Source organism: Amphichorda felina, assembly GCF_050947745.1.
Source record: "Amphichorda felina strain 45539 chromosome Unknown scaffold_7, whole genome shotgun sequence".
NCBI lineage: Eukaryota > Fungi > Ascomycota > Sordariomycetes > Hypocreales > Bionectriaceae > Amphichorda > Amphichorda felina.
In genome coordinates, this window is record NW_028145043.1 from 2,016,062 (window position 1) to 2,035,925 (window position 19,864).

General features: G+C 60.4%; 6 protein-coding genes across 6 annotated transcripts; 3 read left to right on the forward strand and 3 right to left on the reverse strand.

Moving 5' to 3' along the window:
• Window positions 1-908: 908 nt before the first annotated feature.
• On the forward strand, window positions 909-2,261 carry ACO1O0_007426 (DUF4050 domain-containing protein; the record flags this gene model as incomplete). Its single annotated transcript, XM_083196799.1, has 1 exon — window positions 909-2,261. The coding sequence occupies one exon, from the start codon at window positions 909-911 to the stop codon at window positions 2,259-2,261; it is 1,353 nt and encodes a 450-aa protein (XP_083048007.1).
• Window positions 2,262-2,802: 541 nt separating this feature from the next.
• ACO1O0_007427 (uncharacterized protein) lies at window positions 2,803-8,546 on the reverse strand (the record flags this gene model as incomplete). Its single annotated transcript, XM_083196800.1, has 2 exons — window positions 2,803-8,418; window positions 8,520-8,546. The coding sequence occupies 2 exons, from the start codon at window positions 8,544-8,546 to the stop codon at window positions 2,803-2,805; spliced, it is 5,643 nt and encodes a 1,880-aa protein (XP_083048008.1).
• Window positions 8,547-9,778: 1,232 nt separating this feature from the next.
• Window positions 9,779-11,582, forward strand: ACO1O0_007428 (uncharacterized protein; the record flags this gene model as incomplete). The annotated part of the gene is made up of 2 exons (XM_083196801.1): window positions 9,779-11,159; window positions 11,242-11,582. The coding sequence occupies 2 exons, from the start codon at window positions 9,779-9,781 to the stop codon at window positions 11,580-11,582; spliced, it is 1,722 nt and encodes a 573-aa protein (XP_083048009.1).
• A 161-nt stretch (window positions 11,583-11,743) lies between these two features.
• On the reverse strand, window positions 11,744-13,178 carry SAT14 (acyl-CoA N-acyltransferase; the record flags this gene model as incomplete). Its single annotated transcript, XM_083196802.1, has 2 exons — window positions 11,744-12,106; window positions 12,225-13,178. The coding sequence occupies 2 exons, from the start codon at window positions 13,176-13,178 to the stop codon at window positions 11,744-11,746; spliced, it is 1,317 nt and encodes a 438-aa protein (XP_083048010.1).
• Window positions 13,179-14,876: 1,698 nt separating this feature from the next.
• Window positions 14,877-16,703, forward strand: MFS2_2 (uncharacterized protein; the record flags this gene model as incomplete). Its single annotated transcript, XM_083196803.1, has 2 exons — window positions 14,877-15,489; window positions 15,544-16,703. 2 exons carry the CDS (start codon window positions 14,877-14,879, stop codon window positions 16,701-16,703), a joined length of 1,773 nt encoding a protein of 590 aa, XP_083048011.1.
• Window positions 16,704-17,242: 539 nt separating this feature from the next.
• ACO1O0_007431 (uncharacterized protein) lies at window positions 17,243-18,745 on the reverse strand (the record flags this gene model as incomplete). The annotated part of the gene is made up of 4 exons (XM_083196804.1): window positions 17,243-17,295; window positions 17,361-17,674; window positions 17,764-18,469; window positions 18,541-18,745. 4 exons carry the CDS (start codon window positions 18,743-18,745, stop codon window positions 17,243-17,245), a joined length of 1,278 nt encoding a protein of 425 aa, XP_083048012.1.
• Between the last annotated feature and the right edge of the window lie 1,119 nt (window positions 18,746-19,864).

Sequence of the window (19,864 nt, forward strand, 5' to 3'; positions counted from 1 at the left end):
GCCCGTCTCTGGGGCGCCTCGCTGCTTTTAGACCCCGGAGCTGCCCGTGCAGAAGGGTCGTCTGCCACTTCTTTCGCATCAGCCATGACAAACGAGGGCAATTGAAAACTGCTCAAGTAGACTGAGATATTGATATCTGGTCTAGGCATAGCCTGGGCTATTTTTCAATGTCCTCGTATCTTAATTTAAGGTTGCTTGGGTACCTCAGCGCTCCGGGCATCCGAGAGTCAATTTGGAGAGCGGCGTGGGCGCTACACCGCCTTGGGCAAGGAGCACATGCCCCAGCCCAGAACCTCGAGAGAGTGGTAGAGTGCTGGCAGAGTGCCATGATTGTCCGTGGATTGCAGCATTGCTCCACACGTCGTACACGTAAAAAAAAGACCCCTCCATTCCCAGTCCTGACTCCCCCAGTCCGAGGTCACCACCACCCACATTCACCACCAGTGGCACCAGCCAGCCAGCCCAGTCGCCGCGCCCCCAGGGCCCAGTCTGAGTTTGCTGGACGAGGCCTGGTCCAGCTACTACACACATAGTAGGTTCACTAGGTGGGCTGGCCCTACCAGGACCTGCCAAGGACCTGACCGACCAGCGCCAGGCTTTTTAGCCCTGATCTTCGCCTCCAGCCGCCTCCCGCTGCCTCCCTCACCAGACTTGCTCCAAACCTCTTTCCACCCAGAGTCCGCGCATGTTCCTCTTCACTACACGACTTGGCTGGGACTGAGACGCCTCGTGCTTCAGCTGCTCAGCGCCCTCCACCGCCCGCTGTTGCGCCGTTGGGACACGACCGGTTCGCATAGTAAACGTCCCTCAGAGAGTTTGCCACCGACGTTCCGATCCGGACCGCCATCCACCGCCGACCCCAAACCTACTCCGCTCTCACACGCCTACTCAGCATGATATTTACAAACATGTTTTACAAAAACCACCGGACATCTCTATCGCTGTCCAAGCTGCGTCAGCAGCCCCCGGCCCAGCAGCTGCCCACAAATCCTCCTGACTGGAGCAGCGACGACCATGCCGACCTACTGAGCAGGGACAAGACCAAGGTCAAAGATGCCATCCGGCGCTACCTGTCCGAGAAGGTCCGCAACGACTGGGTCTTCAACTGGCCACCAATTCCTGCCGGCGAGCTCGCGCCTGCTGCTGCCGACGTCCAGCAGGAACCCGAGACGCTTGAACAGCGAGACCACGCCAACATCCAAGACGAGCCAAACGACGATGCCGGCTACCAGGTTGACGAGGAATCCGATCCCGCTGAAGACCTCGAAATGGGCGACAATGATGAGGACGACGACGCGCAGTCGGTCTACAGCATTATGACGGCTGATCCTGCCCACTACAAGCCTCGGATCGACTGGGACTCGGACGCGCCGGTTGAGGAGCCCACTACCAACCGCGCAACTGGAACACAAGACCAACAAGAGGGAATTGACCCCCAGGTCTTGCGGCTCAAGCGGCGGGCCCAGAAGCGGCGAGAGCTCCGAGAGGAGATCGAGTGGAACGAGGGGCTGGCCTGCTTTGAGGCGCGGCGCAATGCCTGGACTCACGCGAGGACCGTGCGACTACGGGCGAAGCCAGAGACGCCGCAATCGCCCTCTTCACAGCGCTCGTCCCGTCGTTTCTTCTTCCGCCGTCTCTCCTCTACTTCGTCCCAGGGCGCCAACAGCCAATCAGGGGCTTCGGCTGTGCTGTCCGAGGTATCGCCGCACAGGGAGGCGGAGAAGGAACCCAGCAAGCATCATGACAAGGCCTCTAGTTCCACTGGCTCGGCGGACGCCTCTGTCGAGCTGTGCCCTGTCGAGACGATTGTCCCAGTCCCCCCTCCGATCCTCCCCCCAAGCAACCCGCTCCGAGCCTCCATCACATTCGGAAACTACCTGCAGCTGTATGACAAGCTTATTGTCCACAACCTGCAACCGGCATGCCCTATCAACCTATCCGACATGATTGGGGCTTGCGTGGCTGGCTGGAAGCGAGACGGCGAGTGGCCTCCGCGATCTACTCTGCCAGTCGATCCCATCTTTAACGCCCACAACGCCGCCCGTAACAAGAAGAGAGCAGCTGCTGTGAATACCAACGACAAACCTGCTCACCACGGAAGACGTTTGAGCCTGACCGGATTCCTCTCTCGGGATAAGGATACCGAGTCCCGGACCGGAAAGGGCGTGAGGCAGAGCCTGCAGAAGGCATTCGGGCTCGGCTCCCCGATGCATCCGCACATGGACGCACCGGTTGCTCCAGAGAAGACGGCTCACCGTTGATGTCGTCTTGCGGCACAGCGATATGGCCTCGGGCTTCAAAGAACCCCAAGAGATTGACGACTCGTGATGACACGGCGTACGGATGATATTTACGAATGGGAAGGGTTCACGGGCATGTTTACTGGCGCGGGGGAGGTGCTTATGGAGAGATACATACCATTCAGGGAATGCTCGGCGCGCATTTGGCACATTCATATAATGCCCAGTGTTGTTCTGGTGGGCATCATGGCAAGGGGGATTGGGAACTCGGTTTCGGATACACGTTTGCGCATACCCTCCCTATTATTACCTAATTTTTGTTTTCCGCAGCGCTGGGCTGGAAACCCACATATTCATATTGTCAGTTTAGTGCGGCCTTTCTCGTCTCGTGGCACAGGTCCTCGGAGCGTTGAGCTGCCCAAGACTTCGATGCCCAACGAGTTGGAGGCGATCACGTGGAAGTCATTTATAGTAGCGGTCTGCGAATCTGCAACCATCTCTGGTCCATGTGATATTACTCAAACATTGCCAATGATTTCATGAATCTCATACAACTAGAACACTATGACTCCTGGGCAAACAGGCGGTTGCGAGGCGCCTCCACCAGGCCACGCGCCACCTCGACCAGATCGTCCAGCAGGCCCCTGGCGTAGTCGGCCCAGCTGTCGATGGTGACAATCTCCAGGGTCATCTTCTCGCCGCTGAAGAAGGCCTGGATCTTCCACTCGCGCAGCGGCTCCTCGTGGAGGTACACCGTCTCCATGCGCGTCCCCGTCGTCGAGAGCCCCAGGCTCTCCACGTGCTCCACGTCCTGGTGCACGACCGTGTCGAACCAGTCGACCGTGGCGGGCCAGTCGGTGCAGCTCCGCGAGATCTCGTCGATGCCCATGCACTCGTGCGCCGAGCTGGCCACGTGCTGGTGCTGGACGTGGTCCAGCAGGTCGAGCCCCGTCCAGGCGCCGTCGAACCTGACGCGCACGGGGATGTACTGCCAGCACGGCCCGGCCACGGCGTCGGCGTTGGGGAAGTCGATGTTGCGCCCGCTGACCACCTCTCCAAACGTCACGTCCCGCAGCCCCAGGCGCCTCGCCAGGCACAGCGCCCACGCCGCCGTGGGGAGCGTGGCGGCCGTCGTCTCGCGGGGCCGGGACGAGATGTCGACCGTCTTCTCGATGGCAAAGTGCCTCTTGCGCTCCGGGGGAGCGTCGGGCTTCAGGACCGTCACGGACGAGCCCCGCAGGAGGTCCCTCCAGTAGTCGACGCTCTCGGGGATGGTCTTACGCAGCACGTGCCCAACGTACGACGAGAACGGGATCGTGTCCTGCACCGGCTTGCCCTCGTACAGGGCGGACAGCTGGCGCAGGATGAGCGGGAGGCAGATCTCATCGTACTGCGCGTGCGACAGGCGGAAGATGAGGCAGGACCGCCCGTCGTCGGCCCGGACGAGGTACCACTTGACAAAGGACGAGCCGAGGGGCATCTTGGTCAGGACGTCGAGCTGGCAGACCTGCCTGCAGAAGTCCTCGAGGTCGCCGTCGGTCTCGTAGTCGACAAAGGGGGCCTCGAGCTCCTCCAGCACGACGCCGTACCCGCGGCCCTCGTGCTCGACGAAGACGGTGCGCAGGATCTCGTTGCGCTCCATGAGCTCGCGGCAGCTGCGCAGCAGCCGCTGGCGGTCCACCGCGCGGTCAAAGTACATGAGCTCGTACCGCGCGGAGAACCGGGGGATCTGCGTCGTGCCCCTGACGGCGATCTGCTGCAGCGGCCGCGCGGGGAGCACGTTGGCGATCCTGTACTCTGGGCTGGCGAGCTGCGGCCGCACAATGTCGCGCACAAAGTCCTGCGGTGCAGGCGAGTCGATGAGCGAGAAGGCGTCGACCTGGCTGGCCGCCGCGGCGGGGGCCTGCTCCTCCTTGACGGCGCTGGCCAGGTCGTACAGCGAGCGCTTCTGGAAGATCTGCATCACCGTCAGGGTCATGCCCTCGGCCCGGGCCTCGGAGACGAGCTTCATGGCGGAGATGGAGTCGCCGCCCAGGTTGAAGAAGCTGTCGTTGAGCCCGATCTGGTCCTCGGGGAGACGCAGCACGCGGCTCCACAGGGCCCTCAGCTTCTTCTGCTTCCTCGAGCTCGCGGAGACCCTCTTGGCTGGCGCCTGGGCGGCCTGGGTGGTGATGGCGTCCTTCTTGGCGCTGCCGTCCCCCGTGAATGAAAGTTTGCCGTCTGGGGTGTACTTGGCTAGCTTCCCAGTCTTGTAGAACTTGATCATGGGTTCTTGGGTCTCAGGTGTCGTTGCCTCTGCCTGGATCCAGGACGGCTTAGCGATCTCTGAGAGCTGGAGATCAGTCGAGGAACCCAAGAGGAGCTCACCAATGCCTCCAAGAGGAATCGGCCGGCTGCTGTCCCGGGGATCCACGATATATGCGGATGATGCACCTGGGTACTCGCTCAGGATAGGGTCTGAGATGGGCTGTCTCCCCAGCGCCACAAGCCCGTCGACATCGACCCCTGCGACAGGCGAGATATCGGCAACGGGCTCGGACGTCCTGCTGCATAGCTGCTGGGCAGCATGCTTCATCTGCTCCAGAGCCATCTCCATGACAGGCTTCTCGATGGTGTTGGAGTCGAAGCTGGCCATGATGAGGAACCCCTTGGGGTCGATGGAGCACACAAGCATCAGGGCGTACGTGTTGAACTTCAGGGCCTCCTGGGCGGCCTCTGCGTCCCCAGCGGGGACAAGGCGGTTCGCGGGCAAATCCTCCGCGAGGGGCTCCTCGGCAACGCTCGGGTGCAGGACCAGACCCGTCCTCAACTCGCAGGCCTCCAGGGCATCGGGGCTGAGACGCCGGATGTGCTGCAGGCCGAAGTGCTCGTGGGGGATCTGAGAGACGGTCCCCTCCTGGATGTCCTGGAGATACTCGGACACGCTGGCGTCGCGGTCCACGTGGACACGGACGGGCACCGTGGTGATCATGGGGCCCTCGATCTCCTCTGCTCCGATGATGGGTGCATTACGACCGGTGAGGGTCTCGCCAAAGATGATGTCGCTGGTGTTGATGTACCGCGAGGCAACCAGGGCCCAGGCGGCGCGGATGATGGTAGCCACGGTGGTGTTGGATGCAGGCTGCTGCTCCAGGGGGACGTACAGCTCGAGCAGCGAATCTGCCTGTGTCTGGTAGCCAGCCCAGGGGAGCGAGGGGAACTGGGGCCCGTTGGCTCCCTGCAGCTTCTCGCGCCAGTAGGTCTCCGACTCGGTCTGGTCGCGTCCCATCAGGTACCGGATGAAGTGCTTGAACTCGGCTGGGCGGCTCAGGGTCTGGCCCTGGAACGCCTTGTTGACCCGGTCGACCACTAGGGGCATCGACCACCCGTCGTACAGGGCGTGATGCATGCTGATCACGAAGCTGACCTTCCCCGTGGCCGAGTCCTCGATGAGGGCGTAGCGCACCAGAGGCTTTCCCAGGTCCATGGGGTCGTCCCTGTCGGCGACAAGATGCTCGTCCAGCTTGGTGCCCGAGTGCCACTGGAGGGCCCCCTTGACGACCACCTGCACCAGGCCGTGGCCGGGAACCTGGACGATCCTCGTGCGGAGGATGGTGCAGTCCCTCTGGGCCACGTCGAAGGCGCCGATGAGCTTCTCCCCGACGGCTTTGCTGTCGAGCTCGACTACGCGCTGGGCGACATAGGCCTCCTTGACCTTGGCGGAGAGGGCCATGAGCGCCTCCTGCAGGGGGGTGCACGGGTAGATGTCTTCGACGACGTCTGGGCTGATCTCGCAGAGCTCAGCCACGTCCCTGCAGGCCTGCTCAGGGGCCCAGTCCTTCTCGAGGAGTGAAAAGGGGGGGATGATCTCCTGCGTAGCTGCGGATCCCACCTTTGCCTTCTCTGCCATCTCAGACAGGGTTGGGCTGGTGAAGACGTCGGCGACGGTCAGGATCAGGCCCTCCTCACGGGCTGCGGCCACGAGCTTCATGGCCCGGAGGGAGTCTCCTCCCAGGTTGAAGAAGCTGCTCTGCTTGTAGATGCGGGTGTCTGGGCCGAGCACCTGGTTCCATGCCCGCTGCAGCTGCTTCTCCGCATCTGTGTCTGGCTCTTCGTCCAGGACCTCGGCGGACTGGAAGCGGCTCAGCTTGTCCCGAGGGATGGAGGTGCCGATTTGGCGTAGGCTCTTGCGGTCAATCTTGCGAGACACGAGCGTGGGCATCTCCCTCAGGGTGACGAAGGCAGCAGGGATCATGTACCTGGGCACCCTGGCGCCCATCGTCGAGTCTATCGTGGCGATGGCCGCGCTCAGCTCTGCGGAAGGCTCGATGATCAGCTCATCGCCCACGGGAGCCTCAGCCGCTGGCTGAGGCTCTGACAGGAAGGCTACCAGAGTCGGCGCCCCCTGCTCGGGCTTGATGACCTCGGCAGCCACCTTGACGCCAGACGGGAGGCAGGCCTGCAGATGGTGCTCGACCTCGGCCAGCTCCACACGCTGACCTCGCAGCTTGACCTGCTGATCCTTCCTTCCGACAAACTCGATCGAGCCCGATCCGTTCGCCTCGTACCGCACCAGATCGCCCGTCTTGTAAAGGCGGCCACGGCGTCCAGGGGTAGTGCCATGCCCTGAGGTGAGCCAAGTGGGATCGTCAATGAAGACCTCGGCCGTCTTCTCTGGCTCGTCCAGATACCCGATTCCCACGACGGGGCCTTCGATGAGGAGCTCGCCAACACCACCCACGGGCGTCAGGCGGTTGTGGTCCTCGGGGTCGACGATCCACGTCACGCCGCCGACGCCCTTCCCAATGCCCGTCGACACGTCCAAGGTGTTGTTGATGGTGCAGCCGACGGTGCACTCGGACGGGCCGTAGGCAATGATGAGGTTGGTGGTCTTGCTCCAGGCGGCCGCATCGCTGGATGCCACCGCCTCGCCTCCCAGGCCCAGGACGTCGAGCGACGGGATGATGTCCGGGTCCAGGACCCTGGCGACCGAGGGCGTCATGTGCACCATGTTGGCGTTGCTGCCGCGGATGGCGCCGCTCAGGTCGTTCATCCGGCCCTCCTCGGACGGCACGCACACGCGCCCGCCCCTAGCCAGGGTGCACAGCATGCAGTCGATACTGACGTCGAAGGCGTACGACGGGAAGTCGAAGCACCGCGAGCTGGCCTTGTACCCGACGGCCTCGGCGCGGGGGATGGCGCCGCTGGTGTAGTTCTCGTGCGAGATGATGACGCCCTTGGGCTTGCCCGTGCTGCCGGACGTGAAGATGATGTACATGGGGGTCGAGGGGGGCACGACGGGGAGCACAGTGGGCGCTGCTGATGCAGATGCCGCTGACGACTCGCCTTCCAGCAGGGCGTCGAAAAAGTCCCGCGAGACGGCAATGACCTGGCCGTCCTGGGCTATGCGCCGGCCCAGGGGGCTCTGGGCGACAGATGTGATGATCAGCGTGGCGCCCGTCTGCTCGACGATGGTGCGCAGGCGCGCCTCGGGCTGGCTGGGGTCGGTGAGGGAGAAGGTGGCGCCGGACTTGATGACGCCCAGGAGGGCCACGACGGCCCACATGGACTTCTCGAAGCACAGCGGTATGCGCGTGCCGATGGTGACGCCCCGCGAGGAGACGAGGTGCTGGGCGAGGCGAGACGATAGGCCATCGAGCTCGGTGTATGTGAGGGAGCCGTCCCAGGACTGGACGGCGATGGAGTCGGGCTGGGCGCGCACCTGCTCGGCGATGATGTCGTGGACGCAGGTGGGCAGCACGGGGGGGACCTCATGATTCCACTTCCACAGCTGGTCCAGGTCCTCGGTGGTCGCATTGTGCTTCACCTCGGAGGCTTCCTCTGTGCTCTGGACTGGTGGTGTTGTTGTTGTGGTTGTGGTCGTGGTCGTGGTTGTGGTTGTTGTGGTGGTGGGAGCTTGAGCTTCCTTGGGAGGCTGCTCGGTAGATTGCTCCTCTGTAGTTGAGGCTGCGGGAGTCTCGATGGAAGCTCCATTGGGGATAGGCTTGTCGGATCGCTCACCCGCACGGCTCTGAATTCCAACTCCGTTGGCAAGATGGTCTTCGGCTGGCCTGCCACTGGCACCGCCGCCACCGTCGTTGTCGATGGTTCGCATACCGACGTCAGTGGCCAAGACTTGCTCTCCCAGGCATGGAAGATGACGGACGTCTTGTGTGATCAGGGCCAGGCAACCGTGATACTGGTGTTGTTATTGTTGCAGTAGCTGCTGCGGTTGTTGCTTCTATGGCAAGAGTTGTGGGATCGACACAAGCTGCAGTCAGAGGTCTCACATAAACTCACAGCTCGAGCACTTGCAGCTCCCAGCATCGGCCGTCGGCACGACGCTGGGGGATCCATCATGATGCGGGTAGTTCTTGGAAACGGACGACACCTACCCAATCGGCGCGGGGAGTGCGAACCACCCATTGAGCAAAGCTGGAGTGTGCTTCTGCCGCTGCGACTTCGGCTTGGGGGCACACGTGGGACCTGGAGGTACATGGAGGAACAAGCGTCGAGATGTCGGATCAGATAAACATCTCAACTCCTCAAGGGCCACCAGATGGCACCAGAGGACACCATCATCGCCCATTCTTCTGCGTCCAAGTGGGCCTGGATGTGGCCCGAGAGCCCAGAGAGCGGGGGCGCGGATCAGATAACTTTTTCGGCATCGAGCTCGGAGTCACACGGGTTGGCACTCGGCCCAGCGAGGTAGGTAGTGGCCCGGTGGGCTGCCACGCTGCCACATGGTCTGAATCCGACATCGATGAGTCGACGACTGTCACGACAAGGTCAAGGAGTTGACCCATCGAACAGCAAAGATCCGAGCATCACACCGACCTAGGCTAGGCTAGACTAACGGCCAACCCTGCCTCGAAACCGAACACTTCAAAGTTCTCGAAGAGCCACGGCCCAATCAACAAATACCGCAACAGCGATCCGCTAGCACTGGGGTCTGGTCCACCGACATTACATGCATCGTATGTACGAAGTATGGATATGTATTGTGTAAGACCCCGACAGGCATGTGGGCTATGAAGCCACAACGAAGCTGAGGGGAAAAAAAGGGAAAAAATTTGCTGCCAGCGCGTGTGGGGTGGCCCCAAGGCCTCGACATGGGTGTTTGGCCGGCAAGCAGCTCCAACCTGTCTGATGAAACCGAGATGGAGTGGAGATTCAATCTTATCAGATCATCAGATTAGATGGACCCCCCCCCCCCTTTTTGGCGCCGCAAATCACACCCCTCCTGGCCCCATCCAGTTCCATTGAGAGTCCATTCAGGCCTTTCTCCAGCCTCCCCACTGAGGTTCTGCGACTTCGGCCAGCCCCGGAGACTCAGATGACGGAGCCAAGTTTCTGCAGGACAAGCAATGGCCGTGCAGAGCTGTCGTGGGCTGAGCCTACCAGCCCATGGTGTTGAGGCCTGAGGGGCCGAGGCTTCCAGACGCCCAGGACTCATCTGGAGGCTGTCGACGCCATCAACAACACCAATTCTCTGAGAAATTATACTCCCCAAGATCATCCAGTATAGCACAAAGAGGACAGCTGAATCCCCCTTCACCATGGCCGTCGAACCCACAGCCGTCGTGCCCCAAAGGGTGCCCTCGCCCCAGAAGCTCTCTCTCCTCCACGGCCCCAGCGACCCGCCCCTCGTCGACCTGACGCTGGGTGAGCTCCTCGAACTGCAGACATACCAACATGGCACCAAGGAGTGCATAGTCATCCCCTGGACCGGTGCCCGCTGGACCTACAATGACCTCAACCAGCAGAGCTCGTCCCTGGCCCAGGCCCTGCTGGACATGGGCATCGGCGTCGGAGACCGCGTGGGCATCATGGCTGGCAACTGTGAGCAGTACGCTGCCGTCTTCTTCGCCGTCGCCAAGATTGGCGCCATCCTCGTCATCCTGAACAACACCTACACGCCCACCGAGGCCATCTATGGGCTCAAGTTCTCAGACTGCAAGGTCTTCTTCACAACCAAGGCCATTGGGCGGCTCGACAACACGCGGCTCCTCAGGGAGCTCGAGCACGAGGGCAGCGGGCCCAAGGTGGTGATCCTGCGAGGCGAGGCCGGCGACTATCCCACGTACCAAGGGCTCATCAAGTCGACGTCGCGCAAGAGCCACAGCCAGCTCTATCGCGCCATGAACAAGGTGCTGCCACACCAGGTCGTCAACCTGCAGTTCACCAGCGGCACAACGGGGCTGCCCAAGGCTGCCATGCTCACCCACCACAACCTGGTCAACAACTCGCGCTTCATCGGTGACCGCATGCGCCTGAGCTCGTCCGACATCCTGTGCTGCCCTCCCCCCCTGTTCCACTGCTTCGGCCTCGTCCTGGGTCTGCTGGCCATCGTCACCCACGGCGGCAAGATTGTCTATCCCGCCGAGGTCTTCGACATCCCCTCCACCCTGCAGGCCATCTCCGACGAGGCCTGCACCGCCGTCCACGGCGTCCCTGCCATGTTCGACTCGCTCTTCCAGTCCAAGCTGCCCCCCAACTTCAACTGCGACAACCTCCGCACGGGCATCATCGCCGGCGCCCCCGTCCCGCGGTACCTGATGGAGCTGCTGGTCAACCGCTTCGGCATGACCGAGTTCACCAGCAGCTACGGGCTCACCGAGGCGTCGCCCACGTGCTTCAACGCTTTTACTGACGACGCCATGGACCGCCGCCTCACCACGGTCGGCACCCTCATGCCCCACGCCCAGGCCAAGATTGTCGACCGCGACGGCGCCATCGTCCCCGTCGGCACCAGGGGCGAGCTGTGCATCGCCGGCTACCAGCTGCAGGCCGGCTACTGGAACAACTCGGAGAAGACCAACGAGACCATGATCCGCGACGCCGCGGGCGTCCTGTGGCTGCACACGGGCGACGAGGCCGTCTTTGACGAGCAGGGCTACTGCTCCATCACGGGACGCTTCAAGGACATTATCATCCGCGGTAAGCATAAAATAACCTCCCCGGATATACAGCCCCGGGTGAAGAAGAAAGGAAATTCACTGACATGGAACAAAACTCACAGGCGGCGAGAACATCTACCCCCTGGAGATCGAGGAGCGCCTGGTGGCCCACCCGGCCATCACCACCGCCGTCGTCGTCGGCCTCAAGAACGAGCACTACGGCGAGGTCGTCGGCAGCTTCCTCGAGCTCGCCGAGGGCCACGCCAGGCCCGCCGACCAGGAGCTGCGCGACTGGGTCCGCAAGAGGCTCGGCAACCACAAGTCGCCCACCCACATCTTCTGGCTGGGCGAGGGCGGCGTGCCCGCCGCCGTGCCGCTGACGGGAAGTGGCAAGGTGAGGAAGTTTGAGATGGCCAAGCTGGGCGATGAGATTCTGAAGAGGGCCTCGGCGCCCAAGCTGTGATGAAGATTTTGGCAATGTGATGTGTACATAAAAATACCTAGGGTACAATAGGCACGAATATCGTTATGGAGTTTTGATGGAAATAGACAAATGCCGGTTTTTTTCTTATTCAACTTGTCTTGCATATTTTACACCAGCTACTACATACGCCCCAGGCGTATCTACAACTTGGGCACCAGGCCAATCCTCATGCCACCCACTGCCTTCTCACTCTCTCCCAGCGGACACAGCTGGAAGAACCTCTCGCGCGAGCAGCGGACGAGGGCGCTGCGCTTGTGGGGGAGGTCGACAAACTTCTCAATGCCGAAGCCGTGGATCAGGTCGTACATGACGACGGTCGAGTTGGCGTCCTTGGGCTCGCCAACGACGTTAACGGTGCGCGGGTCGTCGAGGAACAAGAAGTGCATGAGACTGCTCCACCACGCCGTGACGCGGTGCGGGCCTCGGAATCGCACGTCGCCAACGAGGGAGTGGCGGCCGCGGTCGAAGTCGCCAGCATCGAAATAGCCGCCCAGGCGGTCCTCCTGTTTTTTGTTTGTTAGTCGAATTGATCTTCTACGGGCCCTTTGAAAAAAGCGAGGAAATAGAGGTGGTCCGTGGACTTGCCTTGGCCCAGTAAATCTCAAAGTAGGCAAAGGGAACGTCGTCCCACTTGGCCAGAACAGCAACCTGATGGGGATCGACGTGGATCTTGCGCAGATACTCGCGGTGCTGGTCCAGGGTACCCGTCTCGTTCCAACCCTGCGAGACGCGCGGGTCGTTCTGCCACTCGTGGAACAGGCGCAGGTGCTCCGCATCCTCCCAGTCGAGCGAGACCATGGAGAAGGTTTCCTTGAGATGGGGGATCCAACGGCTGTAGATGACGGCCCCGGGAGCAGGCTTGGCAGGACGAATGGGGTGCCATGCCTGGTACTGGCGCCCGGGGTCCTGGGGGTCACCGGCGGACTCGATAGTCATGGTATTGTGGAGAGGGGTGATCGGGTAGGAGCCTAGGGGCTGGGTGAGAGACGAGGGCGACTCATCGGGGCACCAGGCAGGGCGAGGACCAAAGGGCGAACCAGCGCCCTGCCAGAAGGTGCTCCGGAGAGCAAGGACAACATCCTCGTCGTTAGACGTCGGGGGGGTAGGCTGCTGCTTGGCCGGCAGCGGGTGGCTGATGGCGAGAAGGACGTCCTTCAGCTGCTGGCCTAGACGCAGAGCTCCCGATCCCCTGAGCTCAAGACGCAACGTCTCCATTGACGGCCTCACGGTAAAGAGAACATAGAGGAGAAGCCATGCCTGAGCGAGCGTGGGCGCCTCGGCGCTGTCCCACTGCACCGAAGAGCTTGGCGAGCGGCGTGCTCGAGCCCAGGGGCCATTGTTGGACTGCGAAGGGAGCTCGCTGGACTTGAGATCGATGGGCTCGGTGAAGCGAAGCTTGGGGTTATGAAGGTCGAAAGAAGGCTGCTTGGAAGAGGCACTGGGTTTCACGGCGATCTGGAAATACGCAGAGTCGCTGCCGCTGGCTTTGCGGATGGAGTATTCGGTCTGGTAAGGATGAGGGAGCTTGATGATGGTCTCCTCGGGGGAGAGGGCACTCAGTTGGATGAGAGACATGTTGGCGATGGTGGTGTAAGGCCAATTGGTGATTATGGAAAGGTCTGCGTTTCAGTTTGCAGCTCGTGAAGCATTGGGCCAGCAGTACTACACCACCTCTACGCCGATGATCCCCGGTCGCTGGCTGGCGGTGGGGAAAGAGCTCGCCAAAGCTCTCTCTCAGCTCACCCGAGGGGAGGACAGGGTCCAGCGATGACGACCATCGTCAGCCATCAATGCACCCCACGGGCGCGCGAGCAGCTACGGAATACGTTACCTCCATCGTAGGCTAGCCCCTCGGCTCATGGAGGGGGCATAGTGACCTCAGAGGTGCCAGAGGCTAACCTCTGGAGCGGAGCTTGATGCCGGGCGGATGCCGTACGGTGCTCCGCTGAAAATTATCTGATCCGTCGGAGCAATGGCATTGGTCGGCCCAGGGGATCGTGGTGGTCGAAGAGACGCTGTGGCGTGGTTCGAGGGTGGTTGAGAACGCAAGCTGGTCGGATTCACGTTGGTGGAGATGGTGACGAGTGCCGCGCGTGACAGTACAAAGAGCGTACAGAGACAAGGAGGTACCTCGTCGGCTCTTGCCCAGACCAACAGAGAAGGTGAGGGAATTGTCTCATGCATAATGTGGCGCCAGGGACGGGGGGCTGCAGACCAGGGACTGGGCAGGCACTGGCGCTACTTGGCAAGAGCGGATCAGATAATCTGATAACTCAATCAACACGGGAGAAGCTCTGTCCCCACATCTTGCTCATTTTCTCACCCGACTCCATCCATCCATTGATTCCACCCTTGCACTTGCCCTCCGAGCACGGCACCTTCTTGGCAATTAGATCCTTGGGAGCCGGTGAAAAATTTGCCTTCCAGCCAACCTGGAATGATTTTTATAGCGATGAGCCCATCGTGTCTTGACTCAGACTCAGAGCCTCGGAAAACGCTTCCGGCCCCCATCCGTTGACTTACACGAGTCCTGATCCCTCCCAGCTGTTATGGACCCCCAACCAGCCCTGCCGATGTACATAGGTACACAGTACACACTGAGGGTCCAGCGGTGACCCGAATTTGGCCGACACAGTTACCTAGGTGTTCGTGTCCGGGTTGGGCATGGCCGCCAATTCGCTATTGGTCTCCAACAGTTTGCCGGTTTCAGCGTATCACATCGGCTGTCTAGGGCTCTGGCCGATCTTTTGCAAGATGCAGACTGTTTCTCCCCTCCCGCGTGGGCATTTCCGTGTGGTGTCTAACTCCATTCCATGTTTCCAATGAGGAACCTACATCATAGTACGAGTACGTACATGCTCGTACATGGTAGTACCAGGCCCCACGGTCCTGGCATCTCCGAACAGCAGCCAACAAGATATTGCAGCCTGGCAGACTTTTCTCGTGAATAAGGTTATTACTACCAGGTAACCTGGCAGCCAGCCACGGTCGCGGCCCTTTAAGGGCACTATTATCGAATAGGCCGAGCCCGTATCGGAATCCGCACCAGTAGCTCCAAGTGGTCTGGCCCAACATGGCGCCACGTTCGTGACTTCTCCAAAGTTGGACCAGGGTGGGAACAAGCCTGACCAACCGCGACTCCATACCGCGAACCCATATAACCACTTGACTGGGCCTCTTCACCGAGGGTCCCAACCCAACCTTCTCTCGAGTTTGCGACACTCTCTTCGGCGCAACCCTCAAGCTACCGTCCCGTTGCACCTGGAGACCATCATGTCCGCCGCGACACCCGCCACGGAGCCAGTCTCCAATGCTCACAATGTCGACGACTACGCTGCCGGCGCTGAGCGCAAGGAGGCCAGCTCGGTCGCCAAACCCGAAAACGCTGGCTCCGACAGCGATGAGCCCTTCGACAGAGAGGCCCAGGCCGGTGTCCAGGACATCGAGCTCACCACCTCCGTCTGGACCAAGACCGCCCTCATCGTTGCCTACGTCTGGATCTGGGTCATCTACTTTGTCGACACCATGCAGCAGGGCGCCACCGGAGCCCTGACGCCCTTTGTCACCTCCGCCTTCATGAAGCACTCCCTCACTCCCACCGTCCAGATTCTGAGCAGCATCATTGGCGGTGTCTCCAAGCTCACCATCGCCAAGATCCTCGATGTTATCGGTCGCCCTACTGGCTATCTCGTCGTTGTCATCCTGACCACCCTGGGTCTCGTCCTTATGGCCGCCTGCAACAGCGTCGAGATGTACGCCGCTGCCCAGGTCTTCTTCTGGGTCGGCTACAACGGCCTCAGCTTCTGCCTGGGTATCTTCATCTCTGATACCTCGCACCTGAAGAACAGAGGTCTCATGTTTGCCTATGCCAGTTCCCCCTACATCAGTATGCCTCGGTCCTTACTCCCCTTGCTGATGAGATGAAGCTAACCCGTCCCAGTCACCACCTGGCTGTCTGGCCCCATCAGCGAGGCCTTCCTCAACGGCCCCGGCTGGCGCTGGGGCTTCGGTGCCTTCAGCATCATCACACCCGTCATCACCATGCCCCTCTGGGTTCTCTTTACCTACTACTTCCGCCTGGCCAAGAAGCAGGGCCTTGTCCCCAACAGGAAGAGCGGCCGGAATCTCCTTCAGTCCATCCTCCACTACGCCCGCGAATTCGACGCTGTCGGCCTGCTTCTTCTCACTGCCGGCCTCTCGCTGTTCCTGCTCGCGTTCAGTCTCGCCCCCATGCAGAAGAAGATGTGGGAGTCTGCCCTTGTCATCTGCTTCATCGTCTTCGGCATCCTCCTCCTCATTGGTTTCGCCGTCTGGGAGAAGTGGTTCGCTGCCGTCACCTTCATCCCCTACGAGCTGCTCGTCGACCGCACCGTCATTGGCTCGTGCATCCTGGCCGCCGTCCTGTTCATCAGTTTCTACATTTGGAACTCGTACTTCTACTCGTTCCTCCAAGTTGTTAACGGCCTGACTGTCACCGAGGCTTCCTACGTGTCGCAGACCTACAGTATCGGGTCGTGCTTGTTCTCCATCCCCGTTGGCTTTGCCATCCGATACACCGGACGCTTCAAGTGGATTGCCCTCTACTTTGGCGTGCCTCTGACCATGCTGGGCGCTGGTCTGATGATCAAGTTCCGCCAGCCCGATGTCAACATCGGCTACATTGTCATGTGCCAGATCTTCATCGCATTTGCCGGTGGTGCCCTGGTCATTTGCGAGCAGGTCGCCATCATGGCAGCGGCTGCCCATCAGCACATTGCCGTCGTCCTCGCCATTGAGGGCATGTGCGCCAGCATTGGTGGTGCCATCGGCCTGACCGTCTCGTCGGCCATCTGGCAGGAGGTCTTCCCCCGTGCGCTGGCCAAGCACCTGCCCGAGGCGGACCTCCCCAACCTCATGGTCATCTATGGCGACCTCAACACCCAGCTCTCATACCCTTGGGGCAGTGAGGGCCGTATTGCTATCCAAGACTCGTACGGTGAGGCGGTGCGGTACATGCTCATCGCCGCCACCTCGATCCTCATTCTTGCCCTCGGCGGTGTTGCCATAATGCGCGACATCAACGTCAAGGACCGCAAGCAGGTCAAGGGTCTCGTCATCTAGACACTGACGCAGTTATGCATGGGATAATTAATTTCGGTGCGGATTGTGGCGTCCGGCGAGGCGTTGCAGTGTATGAAAAACGAACAAATGTGTTTGATGTAATGGATAATAATATGATACCAAGGACTTTTACGCGATGAATAATAGAATTATACTCGGACCAGGGGTTTTTTTTTTTTTGGCTATACTGCGCAGAATATCCCGAATGTGGTGCGAAACATGTCGATGTAATAATGGGTATCCGTAGAATCCGACCGACGCCAAGCCGGCTATACGGATACCCCAAGATGGAGTCTTTCTTCACACTATGGATTTGCTAGGTATTATTTAACCACCATTTACGGAGTAACTGTAGGCAAATACGAATGCTTTCTGCCTTTCAGAGGGAATTTTCCTACTCAATGCTAATACCATAATAGTAGCCTTGATCATAATCGCTTAAATGATGATGCATGTCCTCTCGTAAATATCAAATCACCGCCCAACGCCAAACCCATACCCCTCGGGAAACAAAGTCCCTATATAATCCAAGCTCAAAATCAAGCGGTGGCCTCCTCCTTCTTTCCTCCGAGCTTCATGTAATTCCAGACAACTGTGTGTATATTAGCCTCTGTCTCACTCTTCTTCTCAACAGACAGACCAAGGGGCTCAACTCACTCTCAAACCCAAGATCATCCCTAAAGTAGGCCTGCCTCACGTCCTCGCCGGACACGGTACCCACGTCGGGCCCGTAGGCAACGGCGGTCTTGCCCACAGCCAGGCCGATCATGGGTGGCACCTCCTGCAGCTCCTGGAAGCGGGGCGTGTGCGGTGACGAGGCCAGCTTGCTGGTGATGGTCTGGTGGATGTTCTGGGCGATGCAGGTCCCGTGGTGCATGGCACCGCCGCAACGCTTGATGCCAGACCACTGGGCGGCGTCGCCGCCGCAGAAGTGCACGTCAGCGTTGGGAGTGTCGGCCGGGAAGCCGAGGCTGTTGGGTGTCAGTGCCATGTATACACATGTATATAGAAGTTGACCGAAAGGGGGGGAGGGGGGGAGGGGGGGGATATGGTGACTTACTTGGGGAGAATCTTGACGTAGCCCTCCTCGTTAAGAGTCGACTTGGGGAGGTACGCTGTTGTCGGCGTGCTCTTGGAGATGGCCATGATGACCTGGCTGGCCACGATGGTCTTGCCGTTAGTGAACTTGACCTCATACCGGGGCGCCCCGTCGACCGTCTCGACCTTGTCGGACGACGCCAGGCGGTGGCCCATGAGGCACTCAACACCGGCCTCCTTAAGGAGCTCCAGCGCGCGGTCGCGCGTCTCGTCGGGGAGACCCTCAGATGACAGGAGCTTTTCGCGCGAGTGGACCAGGGTGACCTTAACATGCGGCTTGACCATCTTCAGCTCTGCGGCCATCTCGATGCCCACGGCACCACCGCCGACAACCACGACGCCGTCACGCGCGTTGGCGACGGTGTGGATGTGCTCCCCGGCCTCGATGAGGTACTGCTTACGGCCCAGGGCCTGGGGCACGACGGGCCAGACACGGCGCAGGCCGGTGGCGGCGACAAAGTAGTCGTACTCGTGAGTAGCGGCTAGGCCCGTGGCGTGGTCGACGACGGTGGCGGTGCGGGACGCCGGATCGACGCTCGTGACGCTGCCCTGAAGGACCTTGACCTTGCCGGGCAACTCGTGCAGGGCGGTCACGTCGCCGAACTTGACCCAGGCCTTCTTGCAGTAGTCTGCGTCGGCCAGGGCGAGAGGCGCGCCGATGAGGTGGACTGAGAGAGGGGGGGTTGGTGTAAGTCAAATGATTAATACAAAAGAGTGTGATATGGCGGGAGGAACACACAGAAACCATCTCGCTCGTCGGCAATGGTGATCTGAAGATCTAAACGGGGCACGTCGGGGTGGTGCTCATACGGCTCGCGGCCCAGGCGCGATGACAGACCCTCGCCCAGATCGAGCAGGTTGAGGGCCGTGGAGAGGCCGGCGTACGAACCGCCAGCGATGAAGACCCTCACGCGGGGAGGAGCAGACTCTGGAATGGAACCCATTGTGGAAGCGTGGGGTGGCGGTGGTGATGATGGTGGTGATGAAAAGGAACGACGGAGAGAGGTGATGAGAGAGGTCAAGTTGAATAGTTGGAAACCTTCGGAGAGTAATAGCTTAGAGGGCAGGAGGCGTGGCATGTTGCGGGGAATCTAGGACGGCCCATGGGTTCCACCGTGGAACACTTGAGTAACCTTTGGGGACCGATTCCTTTAATACTAGGGCTTTATAAGACGGCCGAGAGACGGGAGAGATGTGTTGGGTAGCATTCCTGCTGTACCTTATCTACATACATGGTAGTACATACATATGTCAGTTGATGATGAGTTCTGTTGGGTTCCGAGCCACGTGTTGGAAACGCATCTACACGGGATCGTCTTGTCAAACAGTAGATCCGTGCATTGTTCGGATCTCTACCACCCAATGTGTCATAGAGCCAGCGTGTCCTCGGCTCAGGCATCGGTGGCCCATCCACAATGATGAATCGCCGGGTCGTCTGCTGCCCCTCTCTTGGCTCGTCCAACAAGTTATCAGATCCGAGCTCCGAGCCAGGGGGACGGGGGTGTGCTGAGACCCCGACTCCTCACTCCTGCCGGTCGGCGGTGGCTTGGCTTTTTTTTTCTTTTCCCTCTTCTCCTCCTTTTTTTTTTATCAGATCATCACGGAACCCCTCAACAGTGGGGGCGCGAAAACTCTTCCTGTCTGTGGATTGTGAAATGCCCCGAGGCAGGGAAATGACGGTGAGGCCATGGGCAGGGGTTCGCTGGGTGGCAGCGGATCCAAAGATTGAGCCATTTTCCCGTGTGGTCGGTGGTCGCGAGTGGTCGGTGGTCGGGTGGGATCGGTGTGCTGGGTCGAGCCAATGTCGTGATGCGATTCGATCTGATAAAATGCTGGAGCGGAGCAAGAGCCGGTTTCGAAATTATCTGATCCGGTAGCCCCACCTTTGTACCACCCTGCAAGTGCTGTGCAGGTGCTTGCCAAGTCCCCGTCATCGGCGCCTGCCCTGGAAACGCCAACATGTACCGGTACATCAGCGGTACATGCACCACGGAGCACCGCAAAACACACCAAAACGCTCCAGAGCACCCCCGGCACCTGCCCACTGGGGCGGCGGGGGGTGC